Source organism: Micromys minutus, assembly GCF_963924665.1.
Source record: "Micromys minutus genome assembly, chromosome: 3".
NCBI lineage: Eukaryota > Metazoa > Chordata > Mammalia > Rodentia > Muridae > Micromys > Micromys minutus.
Genome location: NC_137972.1, coordinates 68,180,642 through 68,202,518, shown reverse-complemented (window position 1 = coordinate 68,202,518; position 21,877 = coordinate 68,180,642). Strand labels below are relative to the sequence as shown.

The window sequence follows — 21,877 nt, the reverse complement described above, 5'->3', positions numbered from 1 at the left end:
TGGGCTTGGTGGGGAAGACAGAGAAGAGCAGACCAGGTTATAGAATGTTCTCTGGTTCCGGAGCTCATCAGAAGGGCCCAAGATCTAAGACAAGAAGAGCAGGTGAGCTATGCTGCAAACAAAATGAAAAGCAACTAAAGATTTAGGTCTGACAATAAGGGAGAACTGTCATCAATTACTGAAATGGCAGCGCTATACCAGGAAGCCAGCAAAAAAGGGATAGCCAGGCAGAGTATAAGAAAGAAGATGTAGAAACCTAAGATTGCTTATCTAAATATTCATACATGAAAGGACACAGCTAAAGAAAATGCAGTTTTGTCTATCAATTCCACATAGCCACATGGTAATACCAACCAACACTGATCACACAGATCGGTAAACTCAGGACCAAGAGGCTGCTCATGCATGACAGAGTCACGGGAGTGATGTGACCTTGGGAGGGAACCTGCTGGGAAACAGCTATGCTGCTCAGGGAATCCAAGTTTGCTTAAAATACCAAAACTGTGTTTGGATTGTATGACACAAAAGCAGGGGGTAGGGAGACTCAGTCTCTGGCTTAACGACGGTGCTCTCTCTAGTGTGAGAGGCTATTTCATTTTGGTGAAACTAGGCAGATTCCATTCTTAGTTTAAGAACTGACCATGGCTTAAGTGCTTAGCAGTCACATGTACAGTGTCACTGCATAGGTGACATTGTGTTCCCTTGCATACTGCTTCAAAATAATGAAAACTTGGGGTTTTCAAAAGTCCAAAAACTTAAAAATGTCAACACAAATGGCTGTATGTTATCAAACCTTTAGACAAATCCTGCTATTTGGGTCAGTGAGGTAGCTCAGCAGAGAAGACACTTGTCACACAAACCTGCTGGCCTAAGTTTATTCCCTGTGTAAATGTGGGAAGAAAGAAGTAACTCCACAGAGTTGTCCTCCCACTCTCTGTGGCAGGGATGTGTACACAGCCACACTAATAATCAAAGATTGTGGTCCTCTTTCTGATATCAGGAGGAAATCGGGGGTTAAGAGTGTCTTGAAAATGTAGAAGTCATAAGAAACCTCTTATTACACTTCATATCCTAGTGACTGTTATATGATGAAGAGACTGTCATTGTGCATTTGCTCTTCTTTAGGTACAGTGAGCTTGTGAACTGATCAGAAGGCCTTTGACTGAAGTAATAGAAGCTGAGTATGTAGAGAACACTGCCAGATCCCCTCAAGAAAGCAGGCAGCACCCCCCGATAGACACATGGAAATAAGCAAGAGAGAGGTAGTATTCCAAGACACCCAGGGAGCAGTGGGGAGAGCTGTCTGTGTGATTAGAAGGGGGCAGCTGTGGAAAGCAGCTTGGTAGTATGTACTAAGGCCTCAGAAGTGGGAGATGCATTTGCCCAGTAAACCTTTTAGTTTAAATTTGATTGCATAATAACTTAACTTTTATTCCAGGGATAGAGTCTTAAAAGCCAGAAATATTTTCTACATAAAAATGCTATACCTCTCTTTTACTCTGTGTGTGTTTGTCTGTCTATGTGTGTTCAACACATGGGAAGGAATTTATATTAAAATAGTTTTTAAGCTATTAGAATTGAACCCAGAGTAACAGTAGGAGTGAAAACACAAAACAAAAGCAAAAAAAGCCCAGAGTCTTTCCACCCAGCCATATCCTTCTCTATGGTCTAGACTGGTAAGTCTCTCTGACCTTCCCATCATGCCACCTTCCCATCATGCCACCTTCCCATCATGCCACCTTCCTTCCCATCATGCCACCTTCCTTCCCATCCTGCCACCTTCCCTTTGTTCCCTTTTTAGCATGCCACCTTCTTTTCCATCATGCCATCTTCCCATTGTGCCATCTTTTATATATGCCACCTTCCCATCGTGTCCCCAGTCTGTCAGATCTAGCTTGTGTTCTTCATCTAGTGCTACATTGTGTGTGCCATAAGTAATCTCTAGTCGTCTACCAAGACTTAGCTAACCCTAGACCACAGGCTTCTTCCACACCATGTCCAACTTCTCCACTCATCCAAATCTCCTGCTACATAACAGGCTGGACTAGGAGGTCCATCCTGAACACCATCTCAGTCCCTTCTGTTCTCCGCTTTTCACCTAAGCCATTTCCAGTCTCTAGATCCAACCTGCATGTCCATCCTCTCTTCCTCAGCCTGTTGTATCAAACTTAGAAGTCTATATATATGCCCAGACTCATCTCAAAAATACCAACAATGAAAACTGAAGCCAGTATTTTCTCTCCTAAACCCAACAGTCCTATAGAAATGTTTGCCAGTGAGAACACCAGGATACAGAACTTAAGAGTTATACACTTCAAGGATTTTAAGAAGCCACAAACAACACAGTGAAATTAAGTAGAAAATAAAAAACAGCTTAAGGAAAATATCTGAGTGATATGCAAAGAAACCACAGCAGAAGGTGGATTGGGATGACAAGTGTAACCCAGTAAGGATACAGAGAACTCAGGCTGAAACTGATGTGGGGTTAGATAACCCAAGCAACGCAGCGCCGTTTCAGAGGGAAGCCTGGCAATCAGATGCATCAAGCAGAAGACAACATATCAGGACTTGATGATCAAGGAGTATAAAAAATTAAAACAAACAAAACCCAGAAAAACAACCTACAGAAAATGTGAGACAACATGAAGGAACACAAGCCTTGAAATATAGTCATAGACAAGGGACAAAAACCTTCAACAGGATCATAAAAGAAAATGTCCCCAAACTAAGGAAATGACACAGCTATACAAATACGAGAAGTGTACAGAAGAGCAAATAGACAAGATCAGAGAAGAAAATCCCCACAGCTTATCATAGTTTAAACACCAACTAAGCATACGTAACACAGAAAGTGTACTGAAAGTTTCAAGAGGAAATTCAAGTCACACAAAGGAAAACTCAGAATAACAGCTGATTTCTCAATTTAAAAGCCCCAAATGCCTAGAGAACACATCCCAAATCCTTAAAGTCTGTCTGTCAGTCTAGACTGATAGACAGCAGACACCCACCATAAATGAGGAGGAAAGGAAAACTTTATGAATGGCCTCAAGTCTCCAATCAAAAGACATAAGCTTACTAAATGCATCAAAAAACAAAACATGTCAATTTATTCTCTACAAAACTACACCGTAGCTTTGAAAAGAGGTATCACCTTACAGTAAAAGGATAGACAAAAGGACCCCAGTCATTTGGGACCAGGAAGCAAATGGAGTGTTATCCTAATATCTGGCAAAATAGACTTCAAACTAAAACATCAGAAGAGATAAAGAGGGATGCTTCATTCTAATCAAGGGAAACATACATGCATCAAACTCTGGCACACAGAATTTCTTTTTTTAAATTGTACTACTAGATTTAAAGACAAACATTTTCAAAAGTTAGCATTGAACTACAAATAGTAAGTGATTTTTAATATGTCATTTTCTCCAATAAATGGTTCATCTGAAGCAAAAATAAACATCAGACTTAATTGACATACATCAAAACAGCTATACCTACAGGACATTCCACCTAAACATCAAAGAATACACATTCTACTCAGCAGCACATGAAAGCTTTCCTAAAATAGACTCATCTCAGTACCCAGGTCTTAACTCATTCAAAAAGATTGAAATACTTCCTTGTATTCTGATTGCATTGCAATAAAACTTAAAGTTGACAGCAAGCAAATCTCTTCTAATACATAAACTCATGGAAATTAAACCACTTATTACTGAATGATGATTGTACCAAAGAAGAGATCAAGAAGAGCAATTAAGAAGTATCTGGAACTAAGTGAAAACACAACATAGCCAAACTTTTGGGTCACATTCAAAGCTGCCCTCAAGTGTATACCATTATGTGCCCACATCAAAATAGTCTGAGCCCAAATAAATGATTAATGATCCAACTCAGAAATTTGGGGAAAAAATAAGCAAATCCAAACCTAGTTAATGGCAAGAAATAATAGAAATCAGTGTAAGAAAAATAACCAACTTATCTAGGAGTTGGTTGTTAGAGAAGATGAATGATAATTAACATACCTTTGACCCAACTAACCCATATGAACAGAATCGGAAATGAACAGGGAAACATAACATATAGCAAAGAAATTTAAGATATTACCAGAGAGTGTTTTTAAAACCTGTACTCCATTAAGCTGGAAAAACTATAAGAAATGGTTGGAATTCTAGATTCAACCAGAACACCAAAATTAAACCACAAAGACAACCTATAACAGACCAGTAGCAAATGAGGAGACTGAAATGTAAGAAAAAGTCTTCCAGCTTTAAAAAAAATCTGGAGCCAGATGGATTCACAGCAGAATTGACCAGACAGTCACAGGTCTACAGCCAATCCTTTTAAACTATTTAAAATAATAGGAACCTTCTCTGAAGCCAGAATCATTGTAATACCAAAACAAGGTAAAGATGCAACAAAACACAACTAGGGACCCATATCCTTGACAACATAGTCTCAATGAAACTCAGTAAAGTACTTGAAAACAGTCCAGATACACATCAAAGATTATCTGCCTTGAACAAGCTGTCTTTATCCTGAGATGCAGGATGGCTCACTTATAAGCCAGGTCAATAAGTATAATAAACTACATGAACAGACTTAATGACAATTCACATGAGCACCTCAATAGACACAGAAATTTCTTTGACAAAATCTAACATGCTTTTTTATTATTAAAGTTCTAGAGACAGCAGGGTTAGAGGGAGAATCCCTTAACATAATGGATCTGTATATGAAAAACCTAGAGAAAACCAACATTCTAAATTGAGAAGAGCTTGAAGCAAATGAGACATGGAGCCCCCCCCCCCCCCCCCCACACACACACTCCTCCTGAACATCATGCTTCAAGTACTAGCCAGAGCAGCAAGGCAAGCAAAGGGAATTAAAGGGATACAAGAAGAGAAAGTTAAATGATCCCTATTTGCATTTGACATGATACTATACATTAGAGATCCGCAAAATTCTACCAGAGAACATCCAGAAATGAGGAACAAATTCAACAGTGTGGCAGGGTATAGAATCAAATTGCACAAATGAACGGCTTTCCACATACCTACTTCTATCCACACAGTCTCAAAGAAAATAAAATATCTAGGAATAAACTTGTCCAACAAAGTTAAGGACCTCTAACAATGAAAAGTGTACAACTCTGAAGAGGTAGACTTGAAAACTATCCCATGTTCATGGATTAGTGAAATTAATAAAATCACTTTCATTTTAAAAGAGCCATTTTCAAATTCAAGAAATCTTGATCAAAATACCCATTTTGTTCTTCACAGAATGTGAAAAACTACCCTAAAATTCATATGGAACCATATAGCCAAAACAATCCTGGGGGAGGGGGATAAGTGATTATTACCATGCTAGATTTTAAAGACTATATTACAGAGCTATAGTAATGAAAACAGTATGGTAGTAGCACAAAAACAGACATGTAGATCAACAGAACAAAATCATAACTTCAGCCATTTAATGCTTGGAAAAGATGTCAAAAACATAAACTGGAAAAAGAATCTTCAACAAATGGTGTTGGAGAAACTAAATGTCCATATGCAGAAGAATTCAGTTAGACCCTCAACAAATCATAACTCCACATGGACAAAGACCCAAACACTGAACAACTAGAAGAGAACAGTAGTGCACTGTGTGATAGGCGTGTGGGAAAGAGTTTCAGAATAGAAGCCTGTTTCTCAAGAGTGGGGGCCAACATTTGGCATGCAGGTTTATAAAACTAAAGTGTTGTGCACAGCTAAAGAAACAATCAACTGTCCAGATGGCGCTAGTGCATGTCTTTAATCCCAGAACTCAGGAGGTAGAGGCAGGTGGATTTCTGTGAGTTTGAGTAAAACCTGGTCTAAGAACCAATTCTAGGACTGTTACACTGACAAATCCTGTCTTAAAACAAAGGTGAGTAGGAAGCCTACAGAATGGAACAGAATCTCGGCCAGTTATACATCTGACAGAGGATTACTACCCAGAATATACAAAGAATTCATACACACACACACAAATCAAATGGCCTACTTAAAAAATGTTTCTGAGGCTAGAACAGAGTTCTTAAAAGAGGAAACAAAAATAACTAAGAAATGTTCACTGTCCCTAGCCATTCGGGAAATATTAGTCACAATGACTTAGAAGTTTCCTCTTACAACAGACTGTCAGAGTGGCAAAAACAACAGAACAATAGGCAGCAGATGCTGGAGGGGATACAGGGAAGAGAGCCCTCATTCACCACTGGTAGATTCCACACTGGCCATTATAGAACTCACTATGGAGAATTCTTTTAGAGCTAAAAGTCTACTGTATGACCCAGCCATTCCACTCCTTGGCGTATGTCCTAAAGACTTGACTGTATCTAGAGAGACTTGTGCAGTCATCATGCTTGTTGCCGCTTTATTCACAAAGATAGGAAATAAAAACAGCCCATGGATGAAGAATGAAAGTATATATAACCTATCTAACATCATTCATATGTAAGGAAGATTGCAATCATGAACATTGCAAGTAGAACTATAAAAGATCATTTTAAGTGGGGACTCACACACATGTTACATGTTCTCCCTTATTGGAGGCTTCTCCCTCCAAATCTTCATATGTGAATATGGATCCTGTAGTAAATGCAGAAACCAAGGAAGTAAAGGGGACCATTCCTGGAGAGTTGGGAGTATACGAGAATTAGGGTACAGTGATTTGAATAGGGAAAGGTAGGGCTCTAATTAGGAGCAGGGTACAAATGATTTGATTATTGAGGGAGGCTGTAATTAGGAGTAGAGTCCAAATGGTTTAAATTCGGAAGGGGGGCTGTAATTAGGAAGGGGAAGAGAAATACAGAATAAGGAGAGAACAGGTTATACTGACAGATGTCTATAAAAGTCATAATGAATCATGTTATTAACTGTCTACCTAAAACTACAATACATATGTCTGTGTGTTAATATGCGTATATATTTTAAATGAAATTTTCTCTTTCATGCTGACAGTACTTCTTCCAAGAGCTAATCTTTAAAAAAAAAAAAAAAAAAAAAAAAAAAAAAGATTCAAACCTGATACCAAGCATGAATGAAAATGTCTTGAGTTATTTTTCAGGGTTGTCCAAAAGACTCCCCAAACATCCCAGGCTATTGCTATTACTCTTGATTGCTCCTCAGAGATAGAAGGTAAATCTTACTGCTGAAGACACCAGGGCCCAGACACCTCATCTGGAACTGACCCAAAATTCTCCTCTTCCAACTAGCCTTCATGGTACCAGGTGTCATACAAGACTCTAAAGAAAGGAAGCAGCCAACAGTATTACCAGTTGACGGTGTCTGTGACCCACAATGCCCACCATAGCTTGATAACCCTATGGGTGCATTAGTGGTGGTCATACCTTGATGGCAACCAACCGCTCTCCAGTTGGACTTAAGGCCCACTCAACAATAGGGAAACTGTACCTGTTACTAGAAACCTAACCAACTACCAAGACCTAGTGAAGCTATGGATCTCAGAAGAGAGCATACAACTGCCACTTTACTAGGCCAGCATAGTCCTTAACTGCAGTGTAAACACTTGTCCTCACTCCCACAGATAAGTCTAAGTACAGTCCTTACTCATCAAGGAAACTTCTCTTTACACCAGACAAGTTGTAGATTTCACTTCCAAATGGATGGATACATCTCCATGGCGACTTTCCCTGTCCATGGTTCCATGAGCCTTGAGGAAGAGGATCTGAAAAGATTGTAGAAGCCAGCAGATCAGGAATTTGCTCTTATCAGAAGCCACATCCTTCAGAGCTCACTGACATGACTGTCTAGGCATGAGCTTAATAAGAACAACAGACATTGCCAAAGTAGACTGAAAACCATGAGGCCTCAACCTATACCAAGATATAGACAACCAAGGAGTGCTGAGATCAGGAGAAATAATCTTCCCCAGGAGGATCACACCAACTAGTTATCTAATGCCAAGGGAACAGCCCTTAGTACATACATACAAGTAATATACAGACTGAGCAGGTTAGATTTAGGGATATACATGCTTATACATGCATTTAACCGCCATTAATAATAAAGAGAGGTCATAAATTTGAAAGAGACTAAGAAGGGTGAATGGGAGAGTTTAGAGGAAGTATAAGGGGGAATGACATAGTTGTGATGATATTAAAAATAAAATATTTTTAAAAGAAAAAAAAAGCAAAACCCAGTCTAATAGAAAAGGAGCAAAATTGATGGAGATAAAAGAAAAAAAGTAATTCTTTTTAAAAGGTCAATAAAATTGAGAACTGTAGCTAGACAGAAAATGAGAAAAGCCATAACCAGTTCTGGGCCTGGGAACAGACACTGACCCAGATGGTATAGATGTTAAAACAACTTAGGAGTGTGGCATGCTTCATGTCATGGAGAAGAATTCCTTTCCTTGGAAGACACAAATGGCCAAAATTTTTATGTGATCTATAGAAAAAGAATGACTTAGCCACTGTTTATACAGTTGAAAAGTTGAGTTCCTCATTAAAATGTCTAACAAGAAAGCTACAGGCCCAGCTGCCTTTGCTTGGTCTGTGGATTGCTGGAACAAACAGTAATCCCTCACACACTCTTTATAATGTATGAAAGTTAAAATGTGTTGAACTAGATTGTAGACCAGTATTACAAAACTCAAGTTCTGCCAACAGTTAACATCTGAAGGATGAAGTAGCAGCTCATAATAGTAACAATTTAAGGTTTTTAATATTAATTTTAATGAATTAAATATGTAGTCTATACTGAAATGTTGCTGGGGTGGATTAAAGAAGTCGTAAATAGAGAAGTCTTTGACTTTTTTACATGGGAAAATTAGTATTATTTAAATCATTTGGGGGAGCTTGCTATCTGTAAAGATGGTGGAATTAGAACAGTAAAAATTAGGCCAGGCTTATATAAAGAAACTAAGAATGTACTTTGAAAATGTATTAGCTGAAGTAATTGGAAAGATTGGAGGAGTTAACAGTTCCTGCTATCAAACATGCTACAAAGCTGTTGATAGTTAGCACAGTCTAGAATTGGCAGATGTCAGAACTCTTGGTCTGTTCGCTTGCTTCTTTTCCTATGTGCGGGAGTTGGACATCTATGCTGGATAAGCCTGCTGCCACTGAACTTCATCCCTGGAGCTCGATTGACATGGGGTTTGATATGTAGCTTGTTCTGCTCTTGAACCTGTTCCCAAGCTGGCCTCAAACTCACCGTTCTTCCACCACCAGCTTTGTGTTTGTGCCACCATACCCAACTAGGAAGTATTTTTAGATAAATGAAATAGTTCAGAAGTAAAGCTACACTTAGATGATAAAATGAATTTCAGCAAAGGCAGGATAAATCAGTGAAAAAAATATTTCCTTGTGTTTTTCTAGGCAGAGGGGATTGTGTGTGTGTGTGTGTGTGTGTGTGTGTGTGTGTGTGTAGGTATACATGTAGTGTTCAGCAGACAGTTCCTTAGATGTCTGTTTTCTTCTTTCTCACTGAAGTCTAGGACTAGACCTCAGGTCATCGGGTCTCTTGGCAAGTCCCTTTACCTGCTCACTGTCCCCACCTCCCTACTTTGTAAAGAAAGTATTTTAACAGATGGTGCCAAAACAGGTAGATAGATAACCATAGGACAAATGATGAGCCTTGATCTTACTTCATACCATACATAAGCTAACTAGTAGTAGACCATTGACCTATGTGTGAGGGCTTAAAGTACAAAATATCTAGAAGAAAAGGAACCTTTTCGTGTTGTGTTGGGCAAAGGTTCCTCAGCAGAGCAGAAGTCTAGGAAATGCTCTAAAAAGAAAGTGAAGTTGATGGACTCAAGACTGGAGATCAGTGGTAGGACGCTTGTCTGTGCTCAGCCTCCAGCAATGCAAAAATAAGTCAGTGGCTAAACATACTGTTTGGCCCATATGCAGAACATGCAAAGAACCTTTACAACTCTATGAAATGAGCAAAGACTGGCAGGCAGGCCATAAGGAAGTGTGTAAGTAAGCCAGCTCTCTAATTCCCTGCATTGTGAATTGGCACAGAACTCATTTTACTGGGCAAAGTTAGACGTGGTCCTGATGCTGTGGAGCATCAGTGGCGAGTACAGAAGGCAGGGTCGCCACTGACAGCAGAGTCTGCAGCTCTCTGCGGTTACAAAGACAGACAGACAGACATGGATGTGATAGCATCACTCCCAGAGCCTCCCACTGCAAGTAAGTCAGCCCTGCTCAGAAGCACGTGCTAAGTGAAGCTAGCCAGTCTCCCTTCCACAGGTGACCCCTTTCTAGTGAAAGCCTACGAAAGCAACGTTGTGTCCTTCATCTGCCTGGTTCCCAGAATCTCGGTAGGAAGTTGATTGTAAAACATGGAGGAACTTTGAGGGGACAAAAGTGCTGTAGATGTTGAGTGCTTTTAGTTAATGTGAGTGTGAATTCTTGGAGCTCACCAACCTGTGCACTTGGTAAACCTTACAGCTGATAAAGCTTTTAGAAAACAGACCACATGCAGTCTTTGTTTTTGAAATGTATTCTGTTTCCATGTTTATATTTCAACTTGTTACCTACCCTTTGTTTAAAATGGGTCTCACCAGTGGACAGAGTATTTGGTAGGGAGGCAGAAGAAGCTTGGTGGGGTTGTTATTTTAGGCAGAGCACTCAGAAGTCTCACTGATAAAAAGAAATTGCAGACACCAGTGAAACTTAAGGACATCCAGTTAAAGTTGTTTTGCATGTTCATTAAACATCTCTCGTTAAACTTGACGTTGTCCTGCAGGTATGATCGGCGCTGCAAGTGGGCTTTACTGCAGTGCACTGTCTGGTCTGAAGTGCATCTCCGCACCCTCACATGCCCTGGTGTGTCATGCTGTCACCCTTTCCTGAGGACCAGGGCTATAGTTGTTGTGCACTATGACCCCCTTGTTCTTGCTTCTGTCCTTTGCTCGCAGGGTGCAGTTGGTTAATTCATTTGAATGATTTGTGCTGAGATGAGTTAGGCCACCGCTCTGTGTGTGAATCTGTGCTTTCTTAGTTCAGTGTAGCACTAGAATGTAAGCGGACGTACAGTGAGAACCAAACACGCGAACACTTCATTACACCATTGAGCTTGACTGGTCAGCTAGAATGACTGCAGGGTGTGGGTGAGGATATCACACCTTCAAAGGAGGGAGGAGCGGAGGGAGGGGTTCCCAAGATCCACTGAAGGACCAATAGGGATTATCTGGAAATATGTGGCCCTGTATAGCTTAAAGACACCTGGGGGGGGGGGGGAGAGGAAGAGACTATGGATTTATGTATATGCATGCAGTCTCTGCTAAGACCAGAAGAGGGCATAGCTTCCCCTGAAGCTGAAGAAGCAAGTGGTTATGAGCTGCCTGATACAGGTGCTGGGAACTGAATTCAGGTTCTTAGAAAGGACAGCAAGAGCTCTTAACCACTGAGCCATCTCTCCACCAGTCACTTCCTCTATTTCAGATAACAGCAGTCACTATGTGTAAGACCCATCAGTTTGGTCTGAAAGTCACCTGTAGTGAAAGATGACTATCTAGTGCATGACCAGACTTTTCCAGTAGGTGGCAGCAGAGTGCTTTGCATCAGGGTTCTGGCTTGCCTGTTGCATAGTCCTAGGTACTAACTATTTATTTAGTTAAGGCCATTGCTGATGCTGTATTTGTTGTTGGATTGCTGTTGTTATATGTCACTTTATGTCATATACCATGAGAAGCTAAAGTAATAGTTTATTTCATACAGGTTTTATTTTCTAACAACTCTTTAACTGCCATTTTCACCTGCTATGGTATTATTAATATTTCAACATATCATTTTCTGCCTCACAGCCTCTTGTAAGAGAATCCAGCTGTTGTAGTCTGGAACTAAGTAAGATCTTATTAAACAGTACATAAGTGTTTAATCACATAGCTTTGGAATCGTTTCGTGCCTGTGGAAAACATTTATAATTCTTTGTAAATAACAGTTGAGTTTCGTAAGGAGCATTTTGCTGCTTGTCATTAGGCCCACCTGACATTCTTCCTCTGCTGGTTTGCGAATTTCCAGAAAGCTGGGCCCACTGTGTGGGGGAGGCAGTTCTTGTCTCTGTCCCCTACAGCACGGGGATGCCAGTGGATGTGAGCCACAAAGTGCTGACCTTTGGCACCATGGAAAGGCCAAGGTAGGTGGCAAGGTCTATAGCTCAAGGAGTCCCTGAGCAGATGATTCCTGTGAAGTTTTCTTCTGAGGGATCCGTTAATTTAAGAGCCTTTAAAACTTTTTTTTAAAGCAATGTTTATATAGTGCTGAGGTTTCTTCCATTTTTTTTTCAAATAAAGCACTTGCTATTACACTCAGAGGACCATCTGTAACTGACCTCAGTCCTTATTCATTCACACATGCTGTGTCATGCCATTTATCACAGGTCTCACCTGCTTCCTTCATGGAGTGTAGAGGCAGCGTCTTCATTCTCTGCCTTCACACCTCCCAACCCTATTACATGTGAACGTAAGCCTGGCCATTGGATACTGTAATTCAGAGCAGCAGCGTTGCTGTGCGTGCTTCTCTTTAGGCAAAGATGCACAAGGAAAAAACATAAAGTTAGCTGGAGACAAAGGAGACGTGTGAATCAGGCTGCGATCAGAGACTGAACAGTCACAGGTTGACCACCAGAAGGGGCGAGGTGCTGCAGGTCTGCTGGCGTGGGTCTGTCTTTAAACAGCCTTGGTCTCCCCTCCTCCTGCTGACTCGGGCTTGATAACTTTCCACTGTCCTCGGCACCGCTCATTGCATTTAACCCTTCATAGTATAACTGGCTGAGCCCTGATACCTGCCTGATAGAGTTGCTCTGTCTCAGCAGCCACTGATGTGTTCATTTTGGTTTAACCCTAGCTGATCCCACCGTTAAGGATTTAATCGGAGGCTTCACTGCTCTGCACTACGCAGCCATGCATGGCCGGGCCCGGATTGCACGCCTGATGCTAGAGTCTGAATACCGGAGTGACATTATCAATGCAAAAAGCAATGACGGCTGGACTCCCCTCCACGTAGCTGCCCACTACGGTAGGGACTCATTTGTCCGGCTCCTCCTGGAGTTCAAGGCTGAGGTCGACCCACTCAGTGATAAAGGTACGACACCACTTCAGCTTGCCATCATCCGAGAGAGGTCAAGCTGTGTGAAAATCCTTCTGGACCACAATGCCAACATCGACATCCAGAACGGGTTCCTGCTACGCTATGCTGTGATCAAAAGCAATCATTCTTACTGCCGCATGTTTCTTCAGAGAGGAGCAGATACAAACTTGGGGCGCCTAGAAGACGGACAGACTCCTTTGCACTTGTCAGCCCTCCGTGACGACGTGCTGTGTGCACGGATGCTGTATAACTACGGAGCGGACACGAACACAAGGAACTATGAAGGTCAGACCCCGCTGGCCGTTTCCATAAGTATTTCAGGAAGTAGTCGGCCGTGTTTGGATTTCTTACAAGACGTCACAAGTATGTAATACACTTACTACTGTTATTGCATCTTCCCTCTTTCTCTGTACCTTCTGAGCTGCTTGAGGTATTTTTTTTTTGTTATATGAGATGACTAGAAGCTAATCATTCTTGTAAGTCCTGTTTGGAAAGTAATTTAATCCAAAGCCCTGTTGTGTTACTAAAAGTGGATGGTTCAGGGTCAGAGTGAGCAGAGCTGAATGTTAGAATAAGGTGCCCTCTGAGTGGCACCCTGGCTGAGGCTGTTTGGGGTCACGTGGAAGAATTGGAAGGATGGTGGGGTCTCAGATTGCTTTGCTATGAGGACAGTTTTGCACTTTCTTTCTACCTTCCACATGAAAGGAAGGCCATTCTGGATTATCTAGATGCCCCAGGATTAGAGGCTAAGGAAAATGTGTGAAAACACTAGGAACCTAGACAGTAGATCCCTAGGATGCACGGCTTACATCAGTGTCTGCCTAGCTCCCGAGAGACACTTCATTTACACCTTCAAGTGTCTGACTCATCTAACTCAGCAGCAGTAGGTGGCCACTGTTTTCTGAGGGGAAGTGTCAGCTTGCATGGACTTTGTTACCTTCTCTTGTCTGGCTTCCCAACCAGCTAAGACTATGTATCACAAGTTGATGTGTGACCCAGGAAGCTGACGTCTGAACGTGCCTTTGATTAACTCTGTGGTGCCATTCAGTGTCTCTATGCCTTTCCCTACCCAATCTTGATTATAAAAGGAAGACTGGCTTCTGATTATGATTTATAAGAGGCCAGTTTTAGTTTTGAGATTTTAAAAAGCCAGGGAGTGGAGTAAGTAGCGAAGAAGACAGCAGACCCAGAGGACACAGAGGTGTATGGAGTGCCCGGGCATGGCAGTGAGGACACACAGCTGCAGGCCCGAAGAGATGAGCTGCCCCTCCCCCAGGCCAGGTCAGAGCAAGGGAGAGTGGAGGGGGACAGCTTGCACATGTGCCCTCATGGACATAATTGTGGAGCTGGTAGGGTCTGGGGTGTTTGGGCTGAGGGGTAAAGCAAATTCTGAAAATGCTTTCCTAAACCTAAACCAAAAGAGGAGCTTATTTATACAAATGGGGGTGGGGCAGAAGAAATATTGTTAAAAGACAGTTGTATAACTGTAAATATTCAAAGTATTGCATAACCTGAGGGTATGGTTAACTAATAATGGAACCCACCAGAGGTTATAATTTTGCTGAGATTTTTATTCTCAGCATCTTCCTCCACAACAGTATAAATTAATAAGTACAGACTAAAGAGTTATTAGAATATGGAAATTTTTTAGAATGTATTTATTTTTACAGTGTATTCAAGTGTTTTGCCTGCCTATATGTCTGTGTACCATGTATGTATAATATCCAAAAAGGCCAGAAGGCATTGGGTCATCTGAAACTAGAGTTCCAGGGGTTGTTAGCTGTCGTGTGGATGTTGGGACCTGAAACCAGGTCTTCTGTAAGAGCAGAATGTAAAATCTTCCCAGAAAGACAGAAGTTTTATGGGAGGGCATAATGTCAGGTAAGGACTAACAAGAACTTTGATACTAAAAAGATGAGATTTTTTTTATAAATTCATGCCTGGAATTTTATTAGAGAGAAATTGTAGTTTGGGACGATGGCCCATCTGGAATGCTCAAGCCTGGATTATAGACTAGATGACTGGGTAAGGCGGCCTCTGGGTGCTCAGCAGCTTCTTCAGGGAAAAAGGGAGGACTGAAAAGGGCGTTAGCTGAGTGTGGTGGGACACTCCTCAGGAGGCTGAGACAAGAGCATTTGGGGTTCAAGGCCAGTCATAGCTATGTAGGAATGGGCTACAGTCACAAGACTCTGTCTCCAAAACTCAAACTAAATAGAGCTGGTGACCTGCAGTTGCTTGTGCTTACAGTATAGAAACCAGCTAGAGTCAGCACCTGAACGGGAGCTGCCTCTGCATTTGGTTGGTGAGGTTGCTTTACGGAAGAGCCTTGGACCTCAGGGGTTCTTTCCCTGTAAATGTTTCCCATTAGGTAGGAGACAGGCTTGCTGAGAAGACAAAGTAGAGTCAAAGTGGGTCCAGGCAGGTGGAGTCAGGGCTTTTCTCGGTTGTCTGGTTCTCTGGCCCTCATTTGGCCAGGGTCCTCCATCTGCCTGGTGTGTGGGAACCTTCCCTCCTCAGAACCGCTGCATCATTAGGGCATTAGTGGGGACTTCCTTCACTCTAATGCTTTCCTTTGGTTTAAATGAATAGTCACAGTTACTCCGGGTTCTCTGGTTTTCCAGTAATTGCAACATCTGTGCCATACCTAAGTCTGGTTCTGACACTGGCTTTAGCTCTTTAGTTGTTTTTCTTTTTATCTTGCTTGGTAGGGCATGGTAATTTTTTCTTAAGCTGAAGCTAGGCACGACTTGAAGAGCAGCAAGAATTTAGATTAATATTGTGTGTCCCAGGCTGGAATGGTCATTCATGCTTTCTCCCTTAGGTAGCACTCCCTTCAGTCCTGTAAGCTGAGCTGGGAAGTTGAGGAGGCCACTGAGCCTGAGACATGTCCATCTTTGTGGGAGTCTTTGCCTTCAGAGAGCAGCCTTACTGATGAAGAGGTTTGGGGTACTGGATGCACACACCTTCCCCTGTCATAGCCATTAGGGATTTCATCGGTCTCACTTTGAGAACCAGGCAGAACTTCCTTTGCCTGGCTCTTGATGTCTTATCCATTCACAGCCTCCAGTATTTCTGTTTATGGGCCCCGTGGCTTTTGCTCAGGTAAGCATGTCTCAGTCTTGGCACACTGGGCTAATCCTAATCTCCAGAGCTTCTGATGAAGGTGCTCTACCTGCAGCTTCAGTCTTTTAGCTTGCTCCAAAATCAGTCTTAGTTTTTAAGGTTGAGCAAGTTTTCTGCCTTACAGACTCGGGAGTCATGACATCTAAGCTCTACACCTGTGAGACTTGGAATGGGTTGTCCATCTGGAATTTTTGTTTTTGTTTTTTTAATGGGAAGCGTGAAAGTACCCTTGCTTAGTTCTTTGAGCTGATGAGTGTTTTGCATACTGGGATCAGAGGATTCCTGACTCTACTTCCTAACAGTCTCTCCGCTGTGCCCATGATCAGATGCCATCAAACCAGCAGAATAGGGTGTTACAGAGTGCTGCAAATGGTTTGCCTCATAACCTCGAGCAAGCTCTTCAGCCTCGACTCACCCCACAGGGCTCGGTGCCCTCCTTGAAAAAAATGGAGGGAACTGGACCAAATTCTTGCCAACAGCCACTTTTCTAGGCAGTGGTTTTCTATTACTAGAGAGGGAAGGAAAGAAAAGGAGGGAGGGAGGAAGAGAGGACAGAAAGGAAGGAGAGAAGGCAGAGAGAGCAGGAGACAGACAGACAGACAGATAGACATAGAGAACTGCGCTCTGTATTTTTCCAGAGGATGGTTGTCTAGGAGGCTCTAGGAGACAAGAGGTCCAGACTAGTTGCATAGCCGCAGTCTTCACCAGGTGACCTTTGTGCCGATGATGTATAAGCTCTAGAGGGAAACTGCTTGGAGGTTAGCACAGCCTAGCTGGTATGGCACCGATAATCACTGTTTTTGCCACTGTCAGGCAACCTTACAGCCCACTCACAGAGTCTTAGACTGAGTCCCGGCCCTCTGTCACACACCTTGCCAATGCTCTGTGGGAAGATGGCTGAGTGGGAGAGTGGCAGGTCCGTCAGAGCTGGACTAGCAGCTTCTCTTTGAAAGATTGACTGACAGCCAAACTACACCGTTTAATCATGGGTGCTTAGCAGGAATTTTCTTAGAAACGAACAAAGTTCACTTGTCACATTAAGGAAAATAACCACAGTATTGATGACCAGTCAGACTTGAGCTTTGAAAAGAGAGGTTTTAAAACTTTTATTTACAATTCTGAGAGTCCTCCTATATAATGATTTTCTGAGATCAGTAGGAATATGAAGAAACGTGATTTCTTTTGCTATCATATAATGAAATTGACTAACAATTTGAAGACCTAGTGTGCCATGTTTCTGATGACTAATTTATGTTACTGTGTACATGGGTAAAGGTCCACTAAAAGTTTAAGATATACCAATGGACTATAATCTAAAAGTACAAAAAGTTCATCAATGTATTTCAGATTCTGTATCGCCATTGGGACTGGGGAGACGGCTCAGCTGGTAGTGTTTCCCAAGCAAGCACGGAGACATCAGTTTGGATAAGCAGCACCCAGATAAAAAGCTGCACATGTAGCTTGCTTTTGTAACCCCAGCACCAGGCAAGTGAAGACAGGAGGATCCCTGGGGCTTCCTGGCCAGCTCCCAGCCAGTTGCTGATCTCCAGCTTTAGTGAGAGACCCTGCCTCAAACAATAAGGTGAAGGAGAAGTTGAGGAAGACAGTATTTACTGCTGGCCTCTGCATACATATGCACTTACATGTGTATGCAATACACACACACACATACACACCACACACATCTAATTAAAAAATAAAAAAGCTCACTGTCTCATTTTATAACAGTTTCATAGAGGATCCAAGGCTATTTTGAAAAATAGAAACATATTTTAGTGCTAGAGACCTTTGGGTTAGCACATTGCATCAGGCTAGCACACTGTAGTTCAGAGCAGATGGAAGGCAGACATTTGCAGGAAAGGAGAAACAGTACTCTCACTCTCTTGCACCACCTTGTTCTGGAAAGAGACTCTGGTTTTTTATTGTTTTCATGAAAGTTATGTCACCCGATGAACTGATCACTAATATGGTAAATATAGACCGATGTAGTCAGCCATGCAGTAAAGACACAGAGGCATCTTCCGGCTGAGCAGTGGGAACTGAACACTGTGGAATTCCCACATTTTCAGTGCTGAGGATCAAATATTCCATGCACCATCACCATTGCTACGTGTCCAGGGTCTTTAAAGGTATCCTCTCAGCCTGCTGTTTTAGAATTTTAAGAATCCTAAATATAGTTTCGATTAAAGTTTAAATCTGGGTAAGCTGAAAGCTTGCCTCATGCTTGTGTGCTTATGGCTTATTCTTGAGACCCCTTCTTCCTGGCTGGCATTTATTAAAATTGTGGTTTTGCTGACTCAGGACAAGTGGTTCCTATCAGTTGGGAATTTTAATACCTTGGATCCTGGAGGCAGCTTTCAAAGATTAGTATACACAGAACATGTTAGACAGGCCAGGTCCCCAAATAATAAACCATGCATCCACCTTGCTGGTGTGCCCTGCTTCCAGGGTACAACAACTTCCTGTTACATGGCTGGTCTAGACCATCCTTGGGTTCATTGAGTTGGTGGAGTTTATGTTCTGTATCCCAAGACACTGAGCTGAGGCAGGTGCCTGTGTTTCAGAAGCATCATGCAAAGACCAGAATCACCAGCACATGCTTTCAGTGCTGTGTAAAAGGCAGGCCTGCGGTGCATTTTTATTTGTGTGTTTTAAGGAATTAAATAGCTCATAATGTTAAAAGGAAAAATTGAAGTGGCTGGGAATTGAGTTGTATAAACTGTTTCACAGGAGACTTAATCTGTCAAGTACTTAAGATAGTTGCTTGCTGGAACATCATTCACAGATGTTTAAAAATACTGTTTTATAAATATTGAAGTAACCAGAACTATGTTATTGTTTAGATTTCAGTAATATCCAAGTACTATATTATTAAAACACACACATACACAGAGTACTATGTTTATAGAAATAAGATTTGAAACTAAAAGTAAAAATGAAGGAAAAAGGAGAAAAAAAACTTTTGAGGCCTTGGGGAGGAGGCTTGATTTGGTAGCTCTGTAGTAGAGTATATACTTAGTGTGCGAGAGGCCCTGAGTTCAATCTTTAGCACCAACACACATACACGCACACACACAGACCTCACACCGTATGTACAGACTCATGCACACACACAACACATACACACATATACCCCTTTAAAAAATACAAGCTAACTAAGGCAGGAATTCTCAGTTTTTAAAATTTAAGGAAGGCAAACAGGCGGTAGCTTTCTGAACTAATCCAGCCCAGAGTAGGGGATTTACCCCACACAGCCTGGATGACAACTGCCCTGGCCCATTATAAGTTTACTCTCCTGTGGAAAAATTCATGTGACACATTTTAACTAAGGGTCTTTAATTTCTTTTTTTCTAGTGAATTGTAAGTTTTCTAGTGAGTTTTGCCGACCACTTACATTAGAGCCTTTATAAAAGTTTCTACTATGAACATGTTAAAAATCATTTTCAGAATTGAACACTGTTGTCATTCAGATAACACCACATTTTAGGTTCTTTGACAGGGATAACATCCTTGTAAATGAATCCCTTTATTCTAACTAACTGGAAAGGCTCCCTCCGCCCCCCCACACCCTAACCTTCTTGGGTGTTTATAATTCCTACTGTTACTATTGCACCTACCAGATGCCTTGACATTTGAGAGTAAAGTGCGGGTCATTTTGGCTTGACTCTGTTACTGAGATAAAATACCATGACCAAGGCAGTGGGTAGAAGGACACCTATTTGGTTCCGAGGACTGAAGGCTGTGCTGGCAGAACAACGGCTCGGTGGCAGAAGTAGGAGCAGCAGCCAAGCACCAGGCAGAGAGGGAACTAGCAGAAGGAATGGCTTTAAACTCCCAATGCCCACCTCCAGTGGCATACTTCCTCCAGCAAGGCTACAGCGCCTAAGCTACCCCAAAGAGTACCACCAACTGGAGACCAAGCACTTACATGCCCAAGATTATAGAGGACATCTTCAGACTACCAGTGCTCAGTCACTTGAGGAAGATGTAACCAATGCATTTGTCAGAAAGCTGATACTGTGTATCTGAACTGTGAGCGAATACCATCCTGTTTATTTTAAGGGAGCTAGAACCTGCTGTTAGACCTACAAAGCAAGAGCTGTTTATCCCACTTCATACTTAGTCCCAGTGGGAGGACTTTAGAAGCAAGAATAATAGAAAAAGAATAATGTGTCATTGACCAGACATGGCAGTATATGCCTTTAATCCTAGCACACAGAAGGCAAAGGCAAGTGGATCTCTGTGAATTGGGGGCCAACCTGGTACACACAGTAAGTTCCGGGACAGCTGGGACTAAGTAATGATACCCTGTCTCCAAAATTTAAAAAGTGTGCTTACGGTCAAATTTTAAAATGGGAACTGGAGTTAAACAGAAATAGTAGGAGGTCATCCCAGATGCTGACGGAGATGGAGAGGCTCTTTAGAGAGTGACAGACCCTGACGCAGTCCAGAGGAGGGAGTGCTCTATTTCTTGGCCTGCTCCCCTTCGGACGACTGTGTGCCCCTCTACAGTGACGCCTAGGACTTCATCTAATGTGTTGTTACCCTTGACTGTCTCAAATGTTTGTCTATCTTTATGAGTAATTACTATTCTTTCAAGATCTATTTTTAATTATGTACGGTGTCTGTGCACACAAGTACAGCTGTCCACACTGCCTGGAGGCATTAGATCCTCTGGAACCAGAGACACATGCTGGGAATTGAACCTCTGGAAGACCAGTTCGCACCCTTTTAACAGCGGAGTCATCTTTCCAGTCCCCAAGTCCAAATATCTTTATCCCAAGAAATAAATTAGGCCTCCCTTACAAAGGCCACAATGTGTGTCGGGGGGTGGGGAGGACTCTGGGACAATTAATTTCCTAAGTTATGCCTTGCCCGGGCTTTCTCTATATTCTAAACTGGGCCCGTCAGAAGCAGATTTCCTATTTTGTGCCAACCTGGTTATTAGTAATGATAGGCTTCTCCACACTATGGAAGATGAACCCTTTGAACTGTTGTGTAATCCCATTGGTGTTCATTAGTCTGAACACATTGTAGTGCCGGCTGCATCCTCCAGTCCTGTGACTCCATAATCAGTCTGCAGGGTCAGAGCCTCCGGTCAGAGCCCCACTTACTCGGGTGCTGTGTACATTTCTGCTGATCGTTTCTCCTCTCATCCCTTGCTTCCCTTTCTCCCTCTGCTCCTCCTTCCCTCCCTTCTTTGGCCCTCTACATCGCTAAGCATACAATAGGTGCTCAGGAAATGCTTTTATGTGGTCTGTTGACAAGAAATAGATATCCATCTTGTAATCATAACCTTCTAGTCGAAGATGCTGCCCCTGAGAAAGATTCCCAAGATGTCTGTGGAGGAACAGTAACCCCGAGCCACCCTTACTGGCCTTAGCCTGCTATTGACTCTGCACACTGACAAGCCGGCCGAGTTCATTTCTTGGTGTGAGCAGGGCAGAATCGTTACAGCTGCTCACAGTAAAAGTCTTTGACGTCCTAACAGTGGCTTTCAGCCGTCTGTCCTCTGCTAGTGGGCACTACTTACTCCTTTCCAGCTATTTTGCTTTTTTACTTACCATCTTTACACCAGAAGATGAAGACCACTTTCCAAGGATGGCTTTCTAGTTTCCTGAAAATGAAAAGAAATATCCCTATTTAAGTGTTTAGCAACTAATATTT

General features: G+C 42.2%; 1 protein-coding gene across 1 annotated transcript in view; it reads left to right on the top strand.

Moving 5' to 3' along the window:
* Positions 1 to 21,877, top strand: part of ASB7 (ankyrin repeat and SOCS box containing 7) — a 40,020-nt gene that overhangs the window by 14,672 nt on the left and 3,471 nt on the right. The window contains exon 5 of the mRNA XM_080914625.1: positions 12,845 to 13,450. Within this exon, the coding sequence (XP_080770751.1) occupies positions 12,845 to 13,450 (606 nt within the window). The remainder of the gene's footprint in view (positions 1 to 12,844; positions 13,451 to 21,877) is intronic.